We start from the raw sequence: 21,193 nt of genomic DNA, 5'->3' as shown, positions 1-21,193 counted from the left end.
AGGATGACCGCACTCTCATGGTGGCCATGGTTCCAGGCCACAGACCTCAGGGGACATCAGTAGGCAAGTCCACTTTCTCACACTGGAGCCTATGCAAAATGTGACTCCGGTACTACATGCTTACTAACGGACCATCACATTTTGGATAAAATGATCACCATACTTTTTTCCCTCTCCTCTGGTCTACAAGTTGATGACAGGTATTTTGCATATGTAAAAGGAAAACTGTATGTATTTTAGGATTCCAGTTGAACAGAAGCAGCAAGACACCAAAAATAGAGGATGGGCTCCATTTGTAATGATCCTGCCAACCTGGACAAGCTATCACACTTTTTTTGGTAAGAATAAATCCATTCCAAGGCAGACCTGCAATCCATTCATTGGAAGTGAACCAGCTTTGAAAACCTTTAGCTTCTATAAAGGGGGTTCAGTTCTAATCAGATGGAATAGATGCCAGGCATGCATATATTCTTGTTGCAAGAATATTCTCGAGACAGAACCAGAAGAACCTTTATAAAGACATGGTGTATGTACGCCTTAGGGTTTAGGCTCATGGAATTTTAATATTAAATAGATTCATATTTACTATGCTAAAATTAGGAGGAGAAATCCATCAGCGCTAAGCAGCTAACTATAAGCATTCATCTGAAGTGACAAGGAGACAGGCTTAAGATTCCGAACACAGATCCCAGAAGCGCCTGGCAAAGCGACGTATTGTGAAAGCTCCATGACTTCTAGCATCACACTACCCCACATCCTGCCATCTGCAAATGTCATGGATTCCCAGGGTGGAAGCAACATCCCTTCTGAGTCATTCCTATAAGAAACCCTAAAATACGGTCTCTTGCAGTTGAGCAAGATGGCCCTGAATTCAGAGAAAACACAAAGGCACGCTCTCCTTCCAGTTATCCAGAAGAGAGAAGATTGCCTACACTCTACATGAATACCAGTGCACAAGAGGTGGATTCCCATAGCAAGAACTTAGTCCAATCATCTCAGAGACGCTGGGACTTCAAAACTCAGAATCCACCAGAAAGCATCCAGGCTTCCTAGGACATATTAGAAAACAGCATAAAAGTGCCTCCTCATTTGGGGTTTTGCATGAAGAGCCTTAAGCACGCAATTCCTGTTGTTTGTTTCTGGTAGATTTATGAGACTCATAGAGGGCAATGCCCTCCCTGCAGCATTACACCATTCCGTGTGATTAATTGATGGCAAATCGCTGCACAGGGTGCCAAGATCACTGGGAGGAAGCAAGTCATTAGAGAAAATTAAAACTCTGCCAGGGCTTTGCTTGTAAAAGTGTTTCTTCCAAAAGCCTTAGAGCACCACGTTAGGGAAAGAAAATGAGCCACTGTCACCAGGGAAGCAGAGCCTCAGGGACACCATTGCATGACCCCCCCTCCCCCCGGGGTCTATACTCAACACACGCTTCCAGCTTGCTATGTTTTAGGAAGGAAATGTAGACAAAGAGCTATGGCAGAAAAGGTATTTCTATGGGGGGCGGGCGCTAAGGAGATGGATGAGTAGGTAACGTGCTGGTCACTCAAGTATGAGGACCTGAATTTAAGTCCCCATGACCCATGTAAAAGCCAGGTGTAGTGGTACGTACTGTGATCCCAGGGCTGCGGGTCTTGAGGGGGGACAGGAGAAGGCCCAGAGCTTACTGGCGAGTCAATCGAGCTGAAATAGTGAGCCTCGGTCTCATGAAGACACATTTACAAATACAGTGGAGAGTAACAGAAGAAGACGTCTGACTCCAACCTCTGGCCTCTGCACATGTGCATGCATGCATACATGCGTGTACACCGTATACACACAGGCTTGCACACCACATGAATACACATGTACACATACACCAAAAAAAAATGGGAAAAAAGAATACTTAGAATTTGAACAGCCTTACTATGTTATTGTGCAAAGAAAGGCTCACTCTTCTATCTTACCTACTGTGAAACGTTGGGCGCCTACAATTTTCTCTAGGTAAATCTTCCAACCGAACATTAACGTATCAAACTAAATTGAATTAATAACATTATATACAAAAAAGAATGGATATCTGACCCATTAGCCAAGGAGACTCCTTAGTGATTTATTATGGCAAATTAACATCTTCACAGGCTGATTTACTGTCTGGCCCAGGGACTGATCAGAATCATTTCTCCCCTTCTTAGCCAGCTGTGTCTAAAAAGTGGAGGGGTACGAACGTGAAATGTGTTTCAGTCTGGCAAAGCGAGGAGATATACTTCTAAAGACAACAGCATACTCGCTGCAGACGGCTATAATAAATACGGGATATTTCAGGCAGTATTTTAAGGCTGACAAGTGGAAGGTCGTGCCAGGGAAGTTAATTCACACTCTGGGAGTGTACTTAGCCAAACAAACCCTAATTGTTGTGCCCGGGGAGAGACACTGGACTGTTAAATAGGATTTAGCTGAAAAAAACGAGCTTAAGAAAGTGTTTCACTGATGCTCAGCTAGCCACCCATGCTTAATATATTGGTGTTCAAGATATTTTATGTAAAAAATTTTTAAAAAAGGCCCCAGTGACCAGATAAGCTGACAAACTGTCTCTGATGGAAATAATTACATGGTGAGTTGTTTATGTGTCTCCTTCCCAAATGACAGCAATGGATGGAGTCCATGAGACTCAGCTAACTTCAAGTACTTTATGGAAAACACATTTTAACTTATTTCCATTTGCTACATAAGGCCATGTAGCAGTTACACGTACAATGTCCTAAATGAAAAAAAAAATTCACTAATATAAGGATATGTTCTCTAGTATTGTGTGGCAATTCTCACACCAAACTGATACACAGTAGTGTAGTTAGTTATTTAAAAAAATAAAGTGAAACCATAAATTCAGGAACATATAGTTTAATGTAGTTGCCTTATTTGAAAGGGGGAGGAGGAAAGATGATGGGGGAGAACGAGGAGGAGGAAGAAGAGGAAGAGGCTGATGAGGAGGAGTGGTGAGTTCGGACTTCGATTCATCTCCTATCTATCAGACACCCATTACCCACTAGATACGGGCTGTGGTACCTGTGAAGGAAAAACTGATGAAGGAGTTTTATGCAGCTATTACAAAAATCATTGCGCATGCAATCAATTCAAATTATAAGTGTGAACAGGAGCTGCTTCCTGGTGAATGTGGAGTTCGATTTTTGTCCATTTTCCCAGGACTAACAGGGATCAGCTGTCTCAAGCGAGTCAGTCTCCAGGAGACAACCGTCAGAATTTTGAAACTATAAAGGTGAGATGTAGTTTATATCCATCTCCTTCAGATCCTGTGTCTGGCATTTTCTTTCCCATTTAGGAAACTAACATCTGACTGGAAGTTTGTTCTGGGGATGTATTTATGGGATGTACCCATTGAGGCTTGGGTAATCTACAGGTAGAGTGGCCTTCTGTTGAAAACTGAATGTTCATTCTAATTGTCAGGGTGTCCTACATCTCCCTGCTCACACTAGGGTCTAGAAATGTGGCTGGTTAATGGCATTTTTCTACTCTAAACAAACAAAAAGGAACAAATTGTTGTATTTGGGGGCTTCCTATGGAAGACAATTCTGATGATACACTACTTAGGACATGAAGTTGGGTGTGGGTGAGGAATTGAGGGTAAATACGACTAAAATGCATTACATGAAATTCTGAAATCATCAGTAAGAATATATTTTGTTTGTTTGGTTGGTTGGTTTTTTTTGTTTGTTTTTTTTTGTTTTTTTTTTTTTTTGTTTTGTTTTTCGAGACAGGGTTTCTCTGTGTAGCTTTGCGCCTTTCCTGGAACTCACTTGGTAGTCCAGGCTGGCCTTGAACTCACAGAGATCCGCCTGGCTCTGCCTCCCGAGTGCTGGGATTAAAGGCGTGCGCCACCACCGCCCGGCCAAGTAAGAATATTTTTAAAATACTTCTTATGAGACTGACATGGACAGTTGTCTCTTTAACATGTTTACAACTTGAGGGTTTTTTTAAAACCAATTTTTAATATTTCCTTCATCATATTTGAAGCTGTTGGTCTTCCAATGCCTGTTGGGAGACAGATTCATGTTATTCGCAGGCTACCTCTGAATCACAATTCGAACAGATCATTTCCAGAATGTAGGAGCAGTGCTAAGGTGCTTTAGATCTCCAGACACGCTAAGATCTCGGAGCACTTCCTACGCTTTTGTATACATGGGGAAAGTAAGACTTTGAGATCATGCAGCAGAAGGATCCCAACTCTAACAGCAGGCACTAGAGTCACGGTTTGAACTCAAGTCTTCCAACTACAAGCTCCAGGTCAGGGGCGCAATGACACACTGGGTCGGGCTGATCACCCCAAAAACACCCAAAGAAACTGTTAGAGATACAGGCTAGTGATTTCTTTCCAATCCTGATTCAAATCACATTTCTTGGTGGAGAAATCTGTATTGATCACAGGCAGCAAGAAACTCTGACACAAGGGTATGAACCACGTGGAAATGCCAGTTATGATAACTGTCCTTCTGGCAACACATGCCATCCAAATACCTTCCTTCTAGTAGGCTCACAGTGAGGTCATGGTCCAGTCAGCACCATACAGGATTAGGGAAATGGCAGTTTAGGGGTGGAGAGTCTCTCCAAGTTTTAACCCATAAACCTTGGACTCTATCATATACATTAACTATAGATATATGAATTCATCTTTTCACCGAAAATGAAAGACAAAGCTGCCTTATTTGAGAAGCAGAGAGAGTGAACATGATCTCACAAGACAGCAAATGAGATCATGAATTCAAATGTAATTTGAATAGCACAAAGTGCCACATAATATTACATTGTTAATTCATCCAGGTGAACTGGCTGACCCAAAGGTGAGTTAATTTGGATAAACATTCTAAAGCTAACGGGGTTTAATCTTCCTCATCCTTCAACTCAAGCAGAAGGTGGGGGGAAGTTTGGAAATCGATCTCTGGAGTAGGTAAAGTGTACCTCCCTGTTGGGGGTGGTTCATGGAGGTATGTACAAACATGAGTGCAGGTACCCACGAAGTCCAGAGGAAGGCACGGATGCCCTGGAGCTGGAGTCCCAGGAGGTTGTGAACTGCCAGACACAGTGCTGGGAACTGAACTGTGGTCCTATCCAAGAGCAATACATGCCCCCAACCACTGCACCATCTCTCCAGCCCTGGAGCTACCTGTCTAATCAATGGCTTTATAGTGGAACACAGCTATTCTTTACATACTATCTATGGCTACACTCCAGCTACAAAGGCTGGGTTGGTTATTTGCAATGAAGATCTAATGGTTCAAATTAATGGCATGGTGCGAGTATTTACTGTCTGACTCTTTAAGAAAGTCTTGCTACCTCCTAACCAGGTGGCCGTATTTTTCTTAGGCAAAGTTAAAATAATTCTCAGTTGAACCCACCGCATTTTAACCCATTCTAACAACAGAACCTTGGTGGTTGGGGTGAGAGAGGAGACAGTGCCCAGATTCTATTACCTGGGGTGTGTAATGCTTCCTTATTTGGGGCTGGATCACTGCCCTACAAGTCACTGTGATCAATGGAAGTGCACTTTATCTTTCAGGAATATTTAATACATAAATGGTTATGGACAACTTTCCTTCCAAATCCAACTGCTAATCACTTTGACCATTCTAGAAATGTCAGAATGTGGCCCAGAGGCCACACATATATACACATGCCTGTGTTTTTGTTTTCATTTTGCTTTCCTTTTAAAGCTAAGGCTGACCCAAGAGCGAGCCTCACCTCTTCCCTTACCGGACTCTCCCCTGAGCAGCGTGGCCAACCCAAGCTGAAACCTGGGGGATGCGAGAGGCTGGCTTCCTGCCTCCAGTCCACCCACCTACTGGTTGTGCTCTCCTGCTGTGAACTGGGCTCCATGTGTTAAGGCTGGATGGCCCAGGCCCAGTTGGCTCCGGCAGCAAACCTGCCCCCGGAGAATATGCAATCAGGAAGTTGGCATAAGCGTTTGCAGCTCACCAGGCCCTACCAGCAAATGTCATGTTTCCTTTTCCTGGTACAAAATCTGCAAAGGCTAGAGTCAATCATCTACGAAACGGAGCCTTTGAGACCCGCTCTTTACGTTTCCGTTATGAAGTGGGTTTCTAAAAACAAGCAATAGCGTGGCTTCCTCAGCACTGCCTACAGCGACACGTTTCAGAACTGTCTGCCGCGTTTCTGAATTTTGACTTCTTCAGACTCCTATAGATCTGTCTGGACAATAATTTGATGGCATAATGAATGTTTTAAATCCTCCGTTGCTGTTTCATTTAAACAATGCACACCCCAGACAGCTAATATCCACCAATCACAGAGAAAGCTCCAATTCCTAAAGCCATTTAAGGAAGGTCTAGGCTGGCAAGCATAGCTTAAATTTCTAATGTAGGCTGAGTAGGAAAGGAACTTACAGACTCAGTATTTCCAACCTTAATCTAAGTAGACAGGAAATAAGCCCACAGAGTCAAGATTTGCTGCCCTGCGCCCTATGTATTGACACCAGCTTGATAACACAAAGGCCTACGTCTATAAAGATAGATGATATTTATCAGAATTTAATGTCATTTTCTTAAAGTGCATTCCACTGCCCTAACCAAGTAAAATAAACCCAACAAAGCAGGTAAATTATAGTTCAACTTCAATAGGTTAAAATCAAAAGCAAAGCTTCCATGACAACTAAAACTATGGTAGGAAGTAAAATCATCATTTCGTTCCCTGGTAAGGGCTTAATTACACTCTCTAAAAGTTTATGCATAACCCCTGGTACCTTGATGTATTTGGAGATATGGCCATTAAAGAGGTGTGTTAAAAGTGGTCTGATGTACTACATAACCGATGTCTTTGTAAGGAGAGTTGGCTAGAGCTTGGACAGGAACAGAGGGGACATCATGTCAGTACACATGGAGAAGACGACCAATGAGGAAGAGAGATGGCCACCGAAGCCAAGCTCTCCGGCACGCTGATGCTGGACTCCAGTCTCCAGAGCTCTGAGGGAGTCAGTTTCTGCTGTTGAAGCCACCAAGTCTGAGGTACTTGGCTTGGCAGCCCTTGAAAACTTAAACAACCCTGACTTCAAATGCCCCTTTGTCAACCGGAGTTGAGGGAGCCTAAGGCAAATTTCAGTTTTATGGGAAATAGCCTGAAGGTCTCTGGCACAGTCTCTTTCCATTCAGACTACACAAATAAGGTGCCAATTTCTGAATTCTAGAATAGTTTTTAAACATTGGCAATTACCAGATTCTCAACTGTTTGAAGACTGTTACTGAGAACTATAGCAAAGTTTTTCATTTCCAAACAGTTATGCTTAAAACGTCTGTCATTGAAAAGCCTGACACACCTATCTATATTTGTTCAAAAGAAAAAGAAATAACACCACATGACCGAGATTAGATATTCTGAATATAGTACCCCAAAGTTTGAAAATGTTTTGCTGGGCATCAAGTTCTAATATGTAATGAAAGAAAAATTCCTTTGGAACCCAAACAATGAAGTTACTCTTACAGTTCAGGCAGCAGAGGGCCTGCCTAGCATGAATGAAGTCCTGCGCTCAATCCTCCACACCATAAACTAAACACGTGGTGGCACATGCCTCTAAGCCCAGCACTTGGGAGGTAGAGGCAGGACGATGGGAAGTTCAAGGTCATCTTTGGCTATATAGGGAGTTTGATGTTAGCCTGGGCTTTAAACCTCTTATAAATAACAAAAGTTACTTTTGTTCAATATTTATAAAATTATCATAAAAAATATGGGCCAGTGAGGTGTCTCAGTGAATAAAAAGGCTCGCCATACAGCCTTGATGACTTGACTTTGATTCTTGAAACCCATGTTAAAAAAAAAAAAAAAAAACCACGGCCGTAGTGGCGCACGCCTTTAATCCCAGCACTCAGGAAGCAGAGGCAGGCAGATCTCTGTGAGTTCGAGGCCAGCCTGGGCTACAAAGCGAGTTCCAGGACCAGCCAGGATTGTTACATAGAGAAACCCTATCTCTAAAAACCAAAACCCAAACAAAAACAAAACTGGTTGTGGTGGTTTGAATGTGAAATGTGAAATCCAGCACTCTTAAAAGCAGGGTGGGAGGCAGAGAGGGGAAAACTGTCCAGAAATTCATGGACCAGCTAGCCTGCAGTACACAGCATGGCAGTAACAAGAAGAAAGAGCCTGCCTCAACAAGGCGGAAGGAGAGAAGTGACACTCAAAAGTTGTTCCCTCACCTTCACACATGTGTATGGCATCCACAAAAACCTGTGCATGCATACACACACACACACACACACACACACACACACACACCCCATACACATATGCACAATAATAATTTTAATTGACCCACGCTACATTTTATTTTACATATAACAAAAGAATACCTCTTTAATGTCATCAAAGAGAACATTTTAGGTAATCTGAAAGTAGAGGACTGAGGTATTTTTAAAAATATAAATAAAAGGAAAGACTAAGCAGATATCAGACTTCCATACCATAAAATGTTTTCTTCACTGATTGATGAAAAAGCAAATAATAGACACTAACTAGACGCGTTCAATACATAGTTCTAGAATTCTAAAAGCTGAGAGGGAAGAAATCACAGTAATAAAATAAAATGACTTTTTTTGGAGGGCGGGACGTTAAGAGTAATGCAGTTGAGCATCTCACAGGGCCAATTATGCAGCAATTGTCCCACAGAAACTTCACTGTTTAAAGAAATTCAGACCTTTTGTGGTCTTGGCTAGAATCCCCTCAGAAGAGGGCAAGACTAAAAAGTCCTTAAACCAGCCATCTCTCCCACTATACATAAAATCAAATGCCAATTTGGATTTAATATTCAAATATCCAAGAATTTTGTTCATGAAACAGCTTCCAAAACTAGAAAGCAAACTGCTTTGTGGTGGTGCCTTAAATATTTAGACACAAAATGGAGTTATTATGAGATATTAGAAAACCAAATATCCTTGAGAAAAATGTGTCTCCTGGGAAGTAACTGAAGCTACGGGCTGTTTATGATATCTGAAGATGTTTGGGTCCCAAGAAAGACTTGGCCACAGAAATCCAAAACCTTTAGAAATAGTTTCCAAATGGTAATACTAAAAAGGGGGTGGGGGGTGGATAAACAAAAACAAAAACCTGGCCCTTAATTGTGAGTATCCTGCCAGGCATTACATAAAGATGTATTCCACATCTCCTCCGAGTTCTCTTAAATGTGCAGCGTGGCTCTCAGGAGAATGTGAGTTGCAGAGCCTGTCCGATCGTGTTCGATTCCCGGTTTCCTTTGCCAGCGTGTGACCTTGGACAAGTTGTTTGGCCTTGCTGAGTTTCCCCTCCGCTATGGAGGTCACCACAGAACCGTGTTGGTGGCTGGGAGAGCCAAATGGTCTGCTCCATGGAGAACCTCTCTATAGGGCCTGCAAGCTGACAGGTCACACAGTTACTGCTGGGGATAGTGGGGGGGGATGATTCAAAAACTAAGGTGAACCTGGAGTGTCTTGGTAAGGTTGATTGAAAAATAAAAAAGAAAAGAAAACTACAAAAATTCCCGTCCAGGCGACTTCTAAACACATTCATGGATTTTATTCACATACATTTTTTCCCCTACCAGTCCTCCTGTTTCAAAAATCCTTATTTTTCTCATCTGAGCTGGATCCAAACACAGCACTGGGTCAGACAAGAGAGCAAACCATTCTTAGATGCCTCTGGAAATAATGGCCGCTATAATAAAACAGTACACCTTTCATCAGCCACAGTTAAAGGCATATTTTTGGTTTTTTGTTTTCTTTTTCTAGACAGGATTTCTCTGTGTAGTCCTGGCTATTCTGGAACTCACTCTGTAGACCAGGCTGGTCTCAAAGTCACGGAGATCCGCCTGCCTCTGCCTCCCGAGTGCTGGGATTAAAGACATGCACTACCATTTCCCGACCATTAAAAGCATATTTGACAAAAATATCAGCCTAGGACACCAGAGGCAACCACAGCTGGAGAACTGTGCTCTTCAGGGCTCCTTTGCAGTGCTCACTCAAAGACTCAGAAGCAGAGGGCCCTGCGGCTTGCACGTCGTCCACACCACCCAGTACACTGTGGCTCACTCCGGCCAGCCCATTCCCCTCCACTCCCGCCATCCACAAGAGCAAGTGTGAAGCCCAGCTAGAGGCCTCACCAGGGGCTAATGTGCAATATTCAAGCCAGAACTATGAAAGCTTGGAATGGTTTGAGTAATTTTATCTAGCCCTGACCACCCCTCAAAACAAACAAACAAACAAACAAACAAACAAAAAACATGAAACATTTTCATTCCACTGTCCTATCACTTCCTATTCTTTGATTTCCTTCTCTTTCAGAAATGACTTCTCATGCTAAAGTAAACCAACGAACAGGGCTCTTGTGCAAAACTCTAGCAGTGAACATACATGTTCTGACCCCGACTTTCTATACCCCAGGATGTTCCTGAGAGATTCAGACTGAAATCGACCGTCCTCCCTGAGTGTCCTGAGTGGTCTATACTAGACATATGATTGATTTCTTAAACAAAAAAGTCGATTTTCTCAGTGTGACTCTAGCTAGCACTTTATATGCAGATAGAACGGCTTGGTGTCTATTTTATTTCCTCGGTACATTTTCTGTCTCCTGTAAACATACGGCCAAATGGTTCAAAGCTTAAGATGTTAAGACCGAGGTGAGAGAGAATGATGGCAGATATACATGGCGAGTAAGAGTAATACTTCTAAACAAAAGTGGAATGTGCTTTGACTCAAATGGAGTTTTTGAATATGATACCAAAGCCAGCACAGAACCACACAGACAGGAGCACATACAACACTGTGCCCAGCAAGTGGCTGAGCCAACTCTGCCAGGCGGCCTGTGCCCAGCAACAGCATTCCATAGCCTGGACTCCACAGTACTGAACTTCAAGGCCAGACATGAGAGCGGTTTCCATTTTCTAAGTTTTGTTTTACCTTTCACTTCTTAATCCAAAGTATTCTGTTCGTTGTACTTTTAATTTTTTTTAATTTAAAGCACTGTTTGGACGAACGATTTCATTCTCTCACAGAGAACGGCACAGTGGTGAGGAAGCAGAGTCAAGAACCAGCCAGGACTAAGATTCAAAGTTCCCTGGGTTGGTCATAAATCAACTCACAGGCAGCGTCAGAGTGATTGCTCCCTAATTGGGAGGAACCGAATGCCTTTAAAACTTTTTGTTGCTGAAAAATGATCCTCCCAACTGACAAACCAAGAATATATGTTAAGTCCGGAAACAAATCTGTGTCCAGTTCTAAAGATTGCTATAACTCCTGATTGTTTTATGTTTCTGAAACCTTGTACTGTGGGTGATTTATTTCATATCCATGTGGCCAGCCATTTGTTTACGCGATTGCATACCATCTGTTTTTCAGTAGGGAGGTTTCAAGTTCTTCTAATTCCCTACCTACCATCCCGCGGAAAACAATTCAAAATGGACAGAGATTTCAATCATTTGGACTCACATGGAGTTGGAAACTCTAGCTGCCCTTCCTTTATATTTGGCAAAGGCTTTAATAGGGTTAGCAAATTGTGTTCTTATGAGGTACTTACGGGGAGACAACACCTTTTTTTACAATGACAAATGATGTTAACAGTTTCATTCTGAGTGTTTAATAGTACAACAGGAGATCTCACTAATGTTACAGGAAATTGCCCTGATAGACAATAAAGTCCCACCACAAATCCTGTCTGTACCTTTTATTTCTGAGTGTCAACTGAGACACACATCAAGATGCGGCAGGGTCTACAGTGGAGAATTAATATCAAGGTGTACCAATTTTAAGTAGACACCATTTAGCCATGGGCCTAAAAGCCCTCTTGGTCATGTCTGTGGCATACTCTAAGCCCTACCACATGGCATCATCCACTCAGATACTTAAGAGGGGAGGGAGTCCCCAGACCTTCCAAGGAAAACTCCAACTCATGGCCACCACCTTCGTTCCCAATCTAAGCTCACTTTGGTTCACTCTACCGAGGAACCAATCACTCACGGAACCAATGTCTCGCTGACATCGTACAGAGGATGTGTAAAGAATTAATTACCATTTTTACAAGAATCCTTGTTGTTTTCTTGGAGAGCAGGTATCTGATGGCCGGCTCCCGTAGCTGTCCAGAGTTCATGGCTGACATCTGGAGGCTGAGAAACATCTATCTTCAGTTCTGTGTGACTGTCACTAGTCCTTACCAAATCAAAATGAGATACTCCTGGGGGGTAAGTGTCCCACGGGACACCCGATGGATTTGGTTTATTATTGGAAGTGTTAAGTGACATGTGTACTAAAGCTTCGTTGATGAAAAATGAATTTTCATGGCACAAACTCTCGGCTCGATTAAGTTCCATTACCTGTTTAAAGAAGCACAGAAAGATACGATAATTTCTTTAGCAACTTAAACAAGTTCACAAAGTATTTATTTAGCCCACATGCCTGAAAACTCTTGTTCTAGCAATCAAGGTTTTAATAAAATGAAATGAGGAAGAAATCTGCCATTTGCTCTCCTCCCAACCCCTTTCAACGAGCTAAAATGAGGACCTCCAAGTCGCCATGCACAGTTTTTCTTACTTTAGAAAGCAGCAGAGTTCTGCACCGTTGGAGAGTCTCCATTTTATTTTAATCAAAGCAAGCAGTGTTTCCACTTTTGCGATATAAAAAAGCTTGAAAACACATCCTTCAATGCACAAGGAATTTGCAATAAATGTAATTTAGCAAACTTGAAGGGGAAATCAGATGCAACATAGTTCTTTCTTATAAGCCTATTAACTTTTACAACCCTATGCACTATCAATAAAAACACAGATGCAATGCAAAGTATTAGAAAATCTGCCCAAACAAATGGAATTGTTAAGCAAGGTTAAAGAGAATGCAAAGAGAACAGGAATCTTCCAAATGGTTTTATCCATTCAGTCCTTAATCAGTGTCGCTCATGATAACTTTATGGTGAAATAGATTTTGAATTCAGTATATCTAATTCACAAAGAGCAAATAAGCTTTCTACATCAGAATTTTTTTCAATTCAATGCTTACACACGAAGAGCTCAATGATCTATAAGAAGACATGTGCCATATAATATGATCAAATACTCTTAGTCTATCACAACAGCTCATTTAAAGGGGGGTCCTTAGCATGTTCACAGGGGATGTGCCTCCAGGTCAAAGCCACCCTTATCTTATTGGGGCAACTCCATTCTGTGGTCCTTCCTTAGGCAAGGTTGTCTCAGAGCACATAGGCCCCAGTAAAGACCCAGGACCTTAGAATTTCCATCTTTAAAGTCAAGATACCCATGAATTGATTCTAAACACTATTGGGTTTTTGTTGTTGTTGTTGTTGTTTTGTTTTGTTTCATCTCCAAACTGAGACACACTCTTGTAAGCTCTTCTACAAGAACCAGGAACACAGATAATATAACATGAATCTTAAAAGGTCTTATTAATAACAAACAAACCTGGAGCCAGGTATTGGGGTGAATGCTGGAAGATCAGAGAAGCAGAACAAGCCACAGCCACCTCACCTTGCCAATTCCTCAGCTGATCCTGTTTCCTCAAAGTAGAAACCTCTGTGCCCTCATCCAAATGGATCTCAGCTGAACTGCTTCTCAAAAGCCTAAAAGCTTAACTTGCCTCTAGTTCCTGGTCCTCACACCTTATAGATCTTTCTGCTTCCTGCCATCACTTCCTGGGGTTAAAGGCCTGTGTCACCATGCCTGGCTGTTTCCAGTGTGGCTTTGAACTCACAGAGATCCAGACAGATCTCTGCCTCTGGAATGCTAGGATTAAAGGGGTGTGTGCCACCATTTTCTAGCCTCTATATCTAGCAGCTGTTCTGTTCTCTGACCCCAGATAAGTTTATTAGCGTTCACAATATATTGGGGAACCAATATCACCACAGATATTTGGGTAAGCCCAGCCTATGCAGGGCTAAGGCATACCTCCTTGCTCCCTGGAGAGAAGACAGCAGGGAGGCTCCTCTGGCGACTGTGCTTGCAGTGGCCCAGCAGACCCTGCTGGACGCGCATCCTCTGTCTCTCCCTCTCCACCATCCGCTGGCCCTCCCGCAGCCGCTCGAGGCTCTGCTGGTACTCCTGGAGTTGGTGGTCCAGCTCAGTGCGGTGGCGCAGCAGCAGCTCCTCCTGGGACTGGCACTCTCTTTCCCGCGCCTGCAGCCAGCTCTCTTGGGCCTCCTGCTCGCGCTGCTGCTGGTCGCAGGTGCGGTGCCAACGCCGCTGCTCTTGCTGGAACTGCTGCTGAAGTTTGTGGATGTTAGCCAGCTCCTCCCGCTGCTTCTCCAGGTAGCGGGATTTCTCCTGGTCCTGCAAGGGGCCACCTCGGAAGGAGTGGCTAGCGGCCAAGCCCTCCCGCTGCTGTAGGACCAGCTTGTGGATCTCAATGTGGCTGTCCTGGATGGTCAAGGCAGCCTGGGGCGGGGTGGGGGGAAGCAGAAGAGGCCACATGAGTAAATATAGGCTTGAATTACCCATGGGATGGTAAAGGACTCCCAAAGGGTAAAGGCTTGGTGGCCAGCTGTGGAACTATCGAGAAAAGGCAGAACCTTTAGGAGACAGGTCTAATGGATGGCTTTGTAGGAGTCGGCTGTGTGTGTGTGTGTGTGTGTGTGTGTGTGTGTGTGTGTGTGTGTGTGTCCATCCGTCCTGGAAGGGGATACTGGGACCCAGCCCTTTCCTTTTTTTGTATCCTGATCTCATGAGGTGAGTAATTCTGCTCTACCTGGTGCCCCCACCATGACGTCCTCCCTTCCCCAGAGCAGTGTCGCCAAACAACCACACACTGAAACGAGGAGCCAGTGTCAGCTCTGCCTCTTCTAGCTTGTTCTTTGGGGTTCTTTGTCAATTAAGACACAAAGTTAGCAAAGCTCATGGGCTGTTTACCTCTTGGTCGGAAATATATCTAAAACTCAGAGTACTTCCTGGATTATTTTCCTGTCATATCCTGCCCCTTTCCAAATTAGTTCCAAAGACACTTTGAGCTTTCAAATAGGTTTGTCTACATTTCCTAATGGTATGACTTGGGGATTATACAGGAAAGAAATAATACATACAATCAGTATCTTTGGCATTTGGTATCTAAGAGAGTTTGGTTTGATGAGTCCAGTGGATGCCCAACCTGTTGATGCTCAAGTCCTTATTTGAAAGGGCTTAGTAATAAGACACGACCCACCCATATCCTGCCACTCAAACTCTTGAAGTTGCCTCAGGATCGCTTGTAAGATCTAATATGCCGTCTATACGTCACTTCATACACACGGAAAGGGTTGAAAGCACACACTGCTTTCCTGAATTTTCTGGAATTGATTTTTCCATCTTTTCGGTCCAAGGTGGGTTAAATCCAAGGATGAAAAACTCACGGCTACAGAGGGTTGATTGTTCTTATGCCTGCTTTTGGAGAAGTGATCGGCTGTTGGTTGTTGGGTTGTATTTAAGTCAGTCCTTTGGGTAAAAATTTAGTGTATAAATTCACAAGACTGAATTCCTCTTCTATTCTCCTTCTCCTTCTGAGGTCCCTCGTCAATCATTCGTGGGAATTTAAGAATCTATATAAACACAGTAGTATCCTTTATTTGAGTCCCAAACCAGAAATTACTTGAGCTTTATATATTGCTTTCATGAAGACATAAAAATAAAAGTCAACTATTTGGAGACTTTTGGCCAATGGCCTTTTTATAACATAATGCCCGAGAATCACAGTTAATGCCGTGTTTTAGGAGCTATGGAAGTGGGCAGAGCTGGTTTCCCTCCTGCAAGCTTTCTGGATTAGATCAAGAAGGTCATACCAAAAAATCTAAGCTTAAAGTCATTGTTTACTGGATTGTTAACAGGAGGCTGCAATGGTTAGGGGAAAATAGATCCTCTAAATCCCAGTAGACATGACCAAACATTTAAAAAAAAAAAGTTGTTTTGAACTCTAGTATCTCCCTATGATAAGCTTGGCAACATCACAGGAAATAATTACCAGGACTTGGAAAGATGCTACTGAAATCAAAACAACAACAACGAAAACCTACTGTGAATGCCCTCGGAAGCTTTTAATTTTAAAAGTTCCCATTTAAAGTGCAGAGAAGTAGAGAAGGAACCAATTGTGAAGAAACACACTGCGTATGTGTGTATAGCTTGACTCCGAATGAGACGTCATTACCATCCTAAGGATAGGTTCAAAGTTTTCCTTCCTAAGACATTTTTAAATTGCCCAGGTAACATACACCCTGGGGAAAAAAGGAATTCTGACCATCAGTTTTTTTGTGAGATCAGCGCTTTCCTCTACTTCTGAAACTTAATGAACTTAGGTATTCTGAATTCATACTTACTTTGGAATAAGACTCAAAAAAATGTCTTCACTAGGGCCTTTTGCAATAAAATTTGCATTTTTAAATTCAAAAATTAATTGAAAAAATTCATGGTCACTCTTGTGAAATGACTTTAGGAGCTCTTATAAGAAGGACGGTCATCATGGAGACGGGGTACTAACCATGGTGGCCTTTGAATAAGGGACAATTAGCATTGACAAAGCACTGGCATTCTGCCGGCCGGAAAGCACGCTGTAGAGGCTACCACCACTCAACACCAATAGACCCTGAGGGTATTGGTACTATAAAGCAAACAAACTCCAATAGTTTGCATGTCAAAACTGACAGGCTTTAGCTCTTGTGTCAGGACCACAATCAGGATATCTCAGTGCGACTGTAAAGCATTTATCATGCCTGTGTGAGATTGGGATAGGCTATTCTCTTCCCTCTCACAAACATACTTGAAGACTGGATATTGATTTACAATCTTAAAGTTACATTTATGTTTAGGAATTCTTAATTCACTCTTATTCCGCTCACTGGGGCAGAATCATCTGTGTCCTTCCCTTTTTCAGCCTGTCTGTGGTTCTCCAACTCTTCTATAGGGACCAACTGTCATCTTCATGTTTCAGAAATGGGGTCGAGTTCAGCTCCTAAGGAGAGAACCATGCCACAAAACGGAAATGCTTCACACCCCATAGCCCAAGACCAGCTCAAGAGCTTCAGTTAGATGAAGGGGATCTACTGGCAGCATTGATATTTCCCATTTGGATTCAACTTAATACAGTGGTTCTCAACCTTCCTAATGCTGCGACCCTTTATTACAGTTCCTCATGCTGTGGTGACCTCCAACCATAAAATTCTTTTCGTTGCTACTTCATAACTCTAATTTTGCTACTGTTATGAATCATAATGTAAATATTTGTGTTTTCCAGTGGTCTCAGGTTGTCCAACTGCCCCACCAAGGGGTCACAACCCAAAGGTTGAGAACCACTGACTTAACATCTTGCAGAACTGAGGTCAATAGGCTGCTGAATTCTTCTGAACCAGAGATACACGTAGGGCTGTATTCAGAGAACAACAATAAAAATGACCCTACATAGTTTGTTCACACAGCACAAGTCAGGATGGCCAATGTCTCCAGCCCTTGAGAATTTAATGTACGTTCTCAGGCCAAAGCTGCCCAGCAGACATCTAAAAGGAAGCCTATTTGTTTCTCCTGATAAATGGACCTCCTAGATGATCTACGTCATACCTATTGTACCTAAGACAGTAAAGGCATCCTCGCGTAATATGAATAAGACAAGAAGCTTACTGTTACCACTGTTGGTTAACGTATTTTCAGATGGAGGCAGAGCCAACCTGTGCCCTGGGTGCCACATATGTCTCCAGAGAGCTATGAATGCAGCCCAACACATTCTTAGGTGACAGTGCTATGCCACCGTGTCAAAAAGTCGAGATACCTCTGTATCTATCAATAAGCAAGAAAGCAATAAGCCAAGAAAATGCAATTGATATATATGCAATAATTGCAATTGAAAATGCAATTATTGAAGAATAGTCATAGTACTATTTTTTTTTCAAATTTTCTGCCTGAAACATTCCAGTAAATTCATGGAAATTGTATTAAAACAAAAGCTACAGTTAAATGAGTTGGCTGATAATAAAACAAGTATCGTTTGTATCAACAACCATAAGTGGAGAAGCATGAACATATATTTTAAAATTTACATAGTACCTGTATGAAGACAATCATAAAGCTTCCTGCACAACCCAAAATAAGAGGCGACTGACCCTGTTCTTACACAAGGAATCTGATCGATGCAGAAGCACAAATTCCTTCCATTTAATTCACGAATGCGATGCCATTTTAATCGAATGGCCTTGGGAGAAGGTAGAAAACTGGACAAAGTGATCCAGCAACTTTGTAAAACGTGCACATTATATAGGAAAGTGCTAAGAGTGCTAAGAGGAACTAGTGTTGCCATATCCTCAGGTATAATCCAAAGCTCTAATCACTGAAACGGGACTGAGACTGAGACAAGAATGGACATGAGACCAACAGCAGTCAAGAGAGAGATTTGTTATCATCAAAATGTAAGCAAGAAAACATCAAATACAGCCAGGGCTTCATGTTTTCTACTCCAAATTTAGACCTAGTTTTCCTGTAACAGTCCTGTGGTATAAAATATGAACTATGAAAGACTAATGAAAAATCGAGGGAATGTGTTTTGTCTTCATAATAAGTTTGCACAAATAAAGTAATCTGATATCTTGCTCCATTTTTAAATTGAGGAAGGAAGGAAAAAGAGAAAGAAAAAAGATATGATTGATTAATTTTGGCAGTTTAATAAAATCCCAGAAAGGTATCTAGAGTGACTTAGCCTAAGGAGACATTCAAATATGGTTAAAGATATTAGAATACGAGGAGGGTGATATTTTGTGCTATTAATAACACAAGTATAAATAATTGGAACTGAATAAATTCTATAGACCCGAATACTACACACACATTAACAACAATCACGCTGTAGGGTCATTGCTGCCACAGAAAGATGGGGGATGCCGGTGAGTAACATGAAACTCTCTAAATTCTGCAGGGATACACACAACATGGTAACTAATGTCTTATTAGTTTTGTTTCTTTAATTAGCATGGCAACAGCAATTCTCTCTTTAGAACCACAAGGCACTTTATTTGATTTTTATTCTCAAAAATGTCTACACTGTAACTATTGCCTTGACAGCATTAAAATTTTCTAATCATGACACAAAGCACGGTGGGTACACATTAGGGAGCATCCCCTGAGGGATGGACCCTACAGTCTTCTAACCCACAACACAGGGGTGATTTTTATGCCTTCCTTCAAAGGTAACAAGTGATTAGCAGGAGGCTTCTTGGCCCCTTCACTTTTGTGAGCTGATTCTTTCACACAGGGGCCCAGTGCAGAAAGGACACCCAATCAATACTGAGTGATGAGCAAACCAAAGCGCGAAGGAGCGTGCAAATTATTTCACTGCTCGTCACAAAGGCTGAAGGCCACATGTGGAAACAGCGCAAGTTCAGGTGAGAATTTCAGTTTTCAGCAGCAAATGTGAAGTCAGGCCGCACTCACCTAAGCATTTCATTGTGTCAGGCCCAAGCAGATTCATCGCTCTCTGGAGCGACAGGAACCGGTTTACGGTTTCTGAGAAGAATGGGGTAAATGTGGCTGTGCTGGGTTGCCTCCTGATTGCAAAACCAGGTGAACTCAGCTGGTCTGGCAGAGTTACACCTCAGGGGTCGGCATTCTTCTAAGATCACTTAATGGCCTTTCCCATGTTCTAATTTCTAAGGTCTGGGTCATCAGGGTACATTAAAAGAAACATTCACAAGGTCAAGGTTACTGAAGAGTCATTACCTGAAGGCTATAGAGGAGGCGGGTTAAGTTCTGTATGGCTTGTATAATCTGGGGGGAAAAAGGATTGGATGTGTTAAATTCTTGAAAACCTCCCTTAGCAACAAATTGAGAAAGGATGGGGTATGTTTACAGCATGTGAAGCTTACCTCTGATTGTGAGGAACCTGGAAAACTTCTATATTCCCCCTAAAATACATAAAAACATGAGAAAATGAACAGCCACGCAACTTTTGAAAGCTATCATGTTCTCCTAATATATGAGTTTCCCACTCTAAACGCCCTTACCTCAGCTACAGTGCCTGTCTCTTCTAGGAAGAAAGGCCTGGAGAATTAAACAGCCCCTTGACCTTGTAGGTCTTACTCATTCGAACTCGAGGTGAGAGATGTGTGACAACTTGTACCCAACCATCCCTTATAATGGCATAGATGACAGTGACGACTCAGCAAACCCTTGACTCATCCCCAGGGACAGGCTGCTACCACATGGCTCTCTGGAAGCCGTGGAACATCACAGGGCCTCAAGCTCCCAATCTCAATGTTGGAGAACCATGAGGTCCACGTTACAAAGAGACAGCCCCAGGGAAAACGCTTAGGGTCCTCCAGATCATCAATGAATTACCAACCCAGCCCAAAAAACCATGAATGAAGCCACAGGAGGCCGGCCATCTTCTCTTTGGGGATGGAGCCTATGCCTCGGGCTTTGTCTCGTTCACACCACTGAGCATTAGGGAACATGCAGATACTGGGAACTTCCAGTTAATTGCAGTAAGCACTTGTTTATTTATTGTCTGTCTTCTCTCATTAGTACACCAATGAACAGTAAGGCTTTGTGCATTGAGTATTATATCTGTAAACCTAAGAATGGTGTCTGGCATGGAAGAGACACTCAACAAGTCAAGGACTGCAAGTGATACTTGCCCACATTTCTCTTCAATAAGTAAAGAGCAGTCAATACTACAAACTCCACAGTTTACGAAATGGGAAATCATCCGTTTCCCTGTCCTCCAAGAGCCTACAGTTTCCTGGAGGGTGCTTGTGTTTATCTGAGCACGTGCCATTTTACGCTCTAAAGACAGTCAGCCATGGGGATGTCCTCAAATAGCTTTCATTTTGCTGCTGAGTGAGTCACTGAGCTTAACCAAGCGATGGGCTAGCCCAGTCTCCTTTTCTCCATAGTGCCAGTTAAAGATTTTGTCGCCTAGCAGCCCCTCTAACAGGGAAAGGACAAGACTGAAGGGGGAGATGACATGTCAGGGCTGCAGAATTCTGCCCCACTGTCTGGAAGACACCAGGATTCCAGTTTGGTGGTGAGTTCTTGCTGTTCTTCTTGCCCATCTTTGCCTATTCACTGCTTTTGTGGTAAACATGACATAATATTTATAATATTATCTTCTATAAAGAAGTGAACACGTAGAAATGAGTTGGATTATGCTAAACTGGATTAAGTTGGTTACTCACAGCTGGAACCACTGGGTTTGGGGCTAGAGAGGAAAGTGGGTATCATCTTTTT

General features: G+C 42.6%; 1 protein-coding gene across 3 annotated transcripts in view; it reads right to left on the bottom strand.

Moving 5' to 3' along the window:
- The window catches only part of Arhgef28 (Rho guanine nucleotide exchange factor 28), a 300,696-nt gene that overhangs the window by 19,976 nt on the left and 259,527 nt on the right, over window positions 1–21,193 (bottom strand). For all 3 annotated transcript variants that reach the window (XM_028871698.2, XM_037209483.1, XM_028871699.2), the window contains 4 exons: window positions 19,831–19,869; window positions 19,685–19,732; window positions 13,916–14,401; window positions 12,034–12,334 (listed from right to left, as the gene is read on the bottom strand). In XM_028871698.2, coding sequence (XP_028727531.1) covers window positions 12,034–12,334; window positions 13,916–14,401; window positions 19,685–19,732; window positions 19,831–19,869 — 874 coding nt within the window. The remainder of the gene's footprint in view (window positions 1–12,033; window positions 12,335–13,915; window positions 14,402–19,684; window positions 19,733–19,830; window positions 19,870–21,193) is intronic.

This window comes from Peromyscus leucopus, chromosome 11, assembly GCF_004664715.2.
Source record: "Peromyscus leucopus breed LL Stock chromosome 11, UCI_PerLeu_2.1, whole genome shotgun sequence".
In the NCBI taxonomy this organism is placed as follows: domain Eukaryota; kingdom Metazoa; phylum Chordata; class Mammalia; order Rodentia; family Cricetidae; genus Peromyscus; species Peromyscus leucopus.
This window is presented reverse-complemented; position numbering and strand designations above follow the sequence as displayed.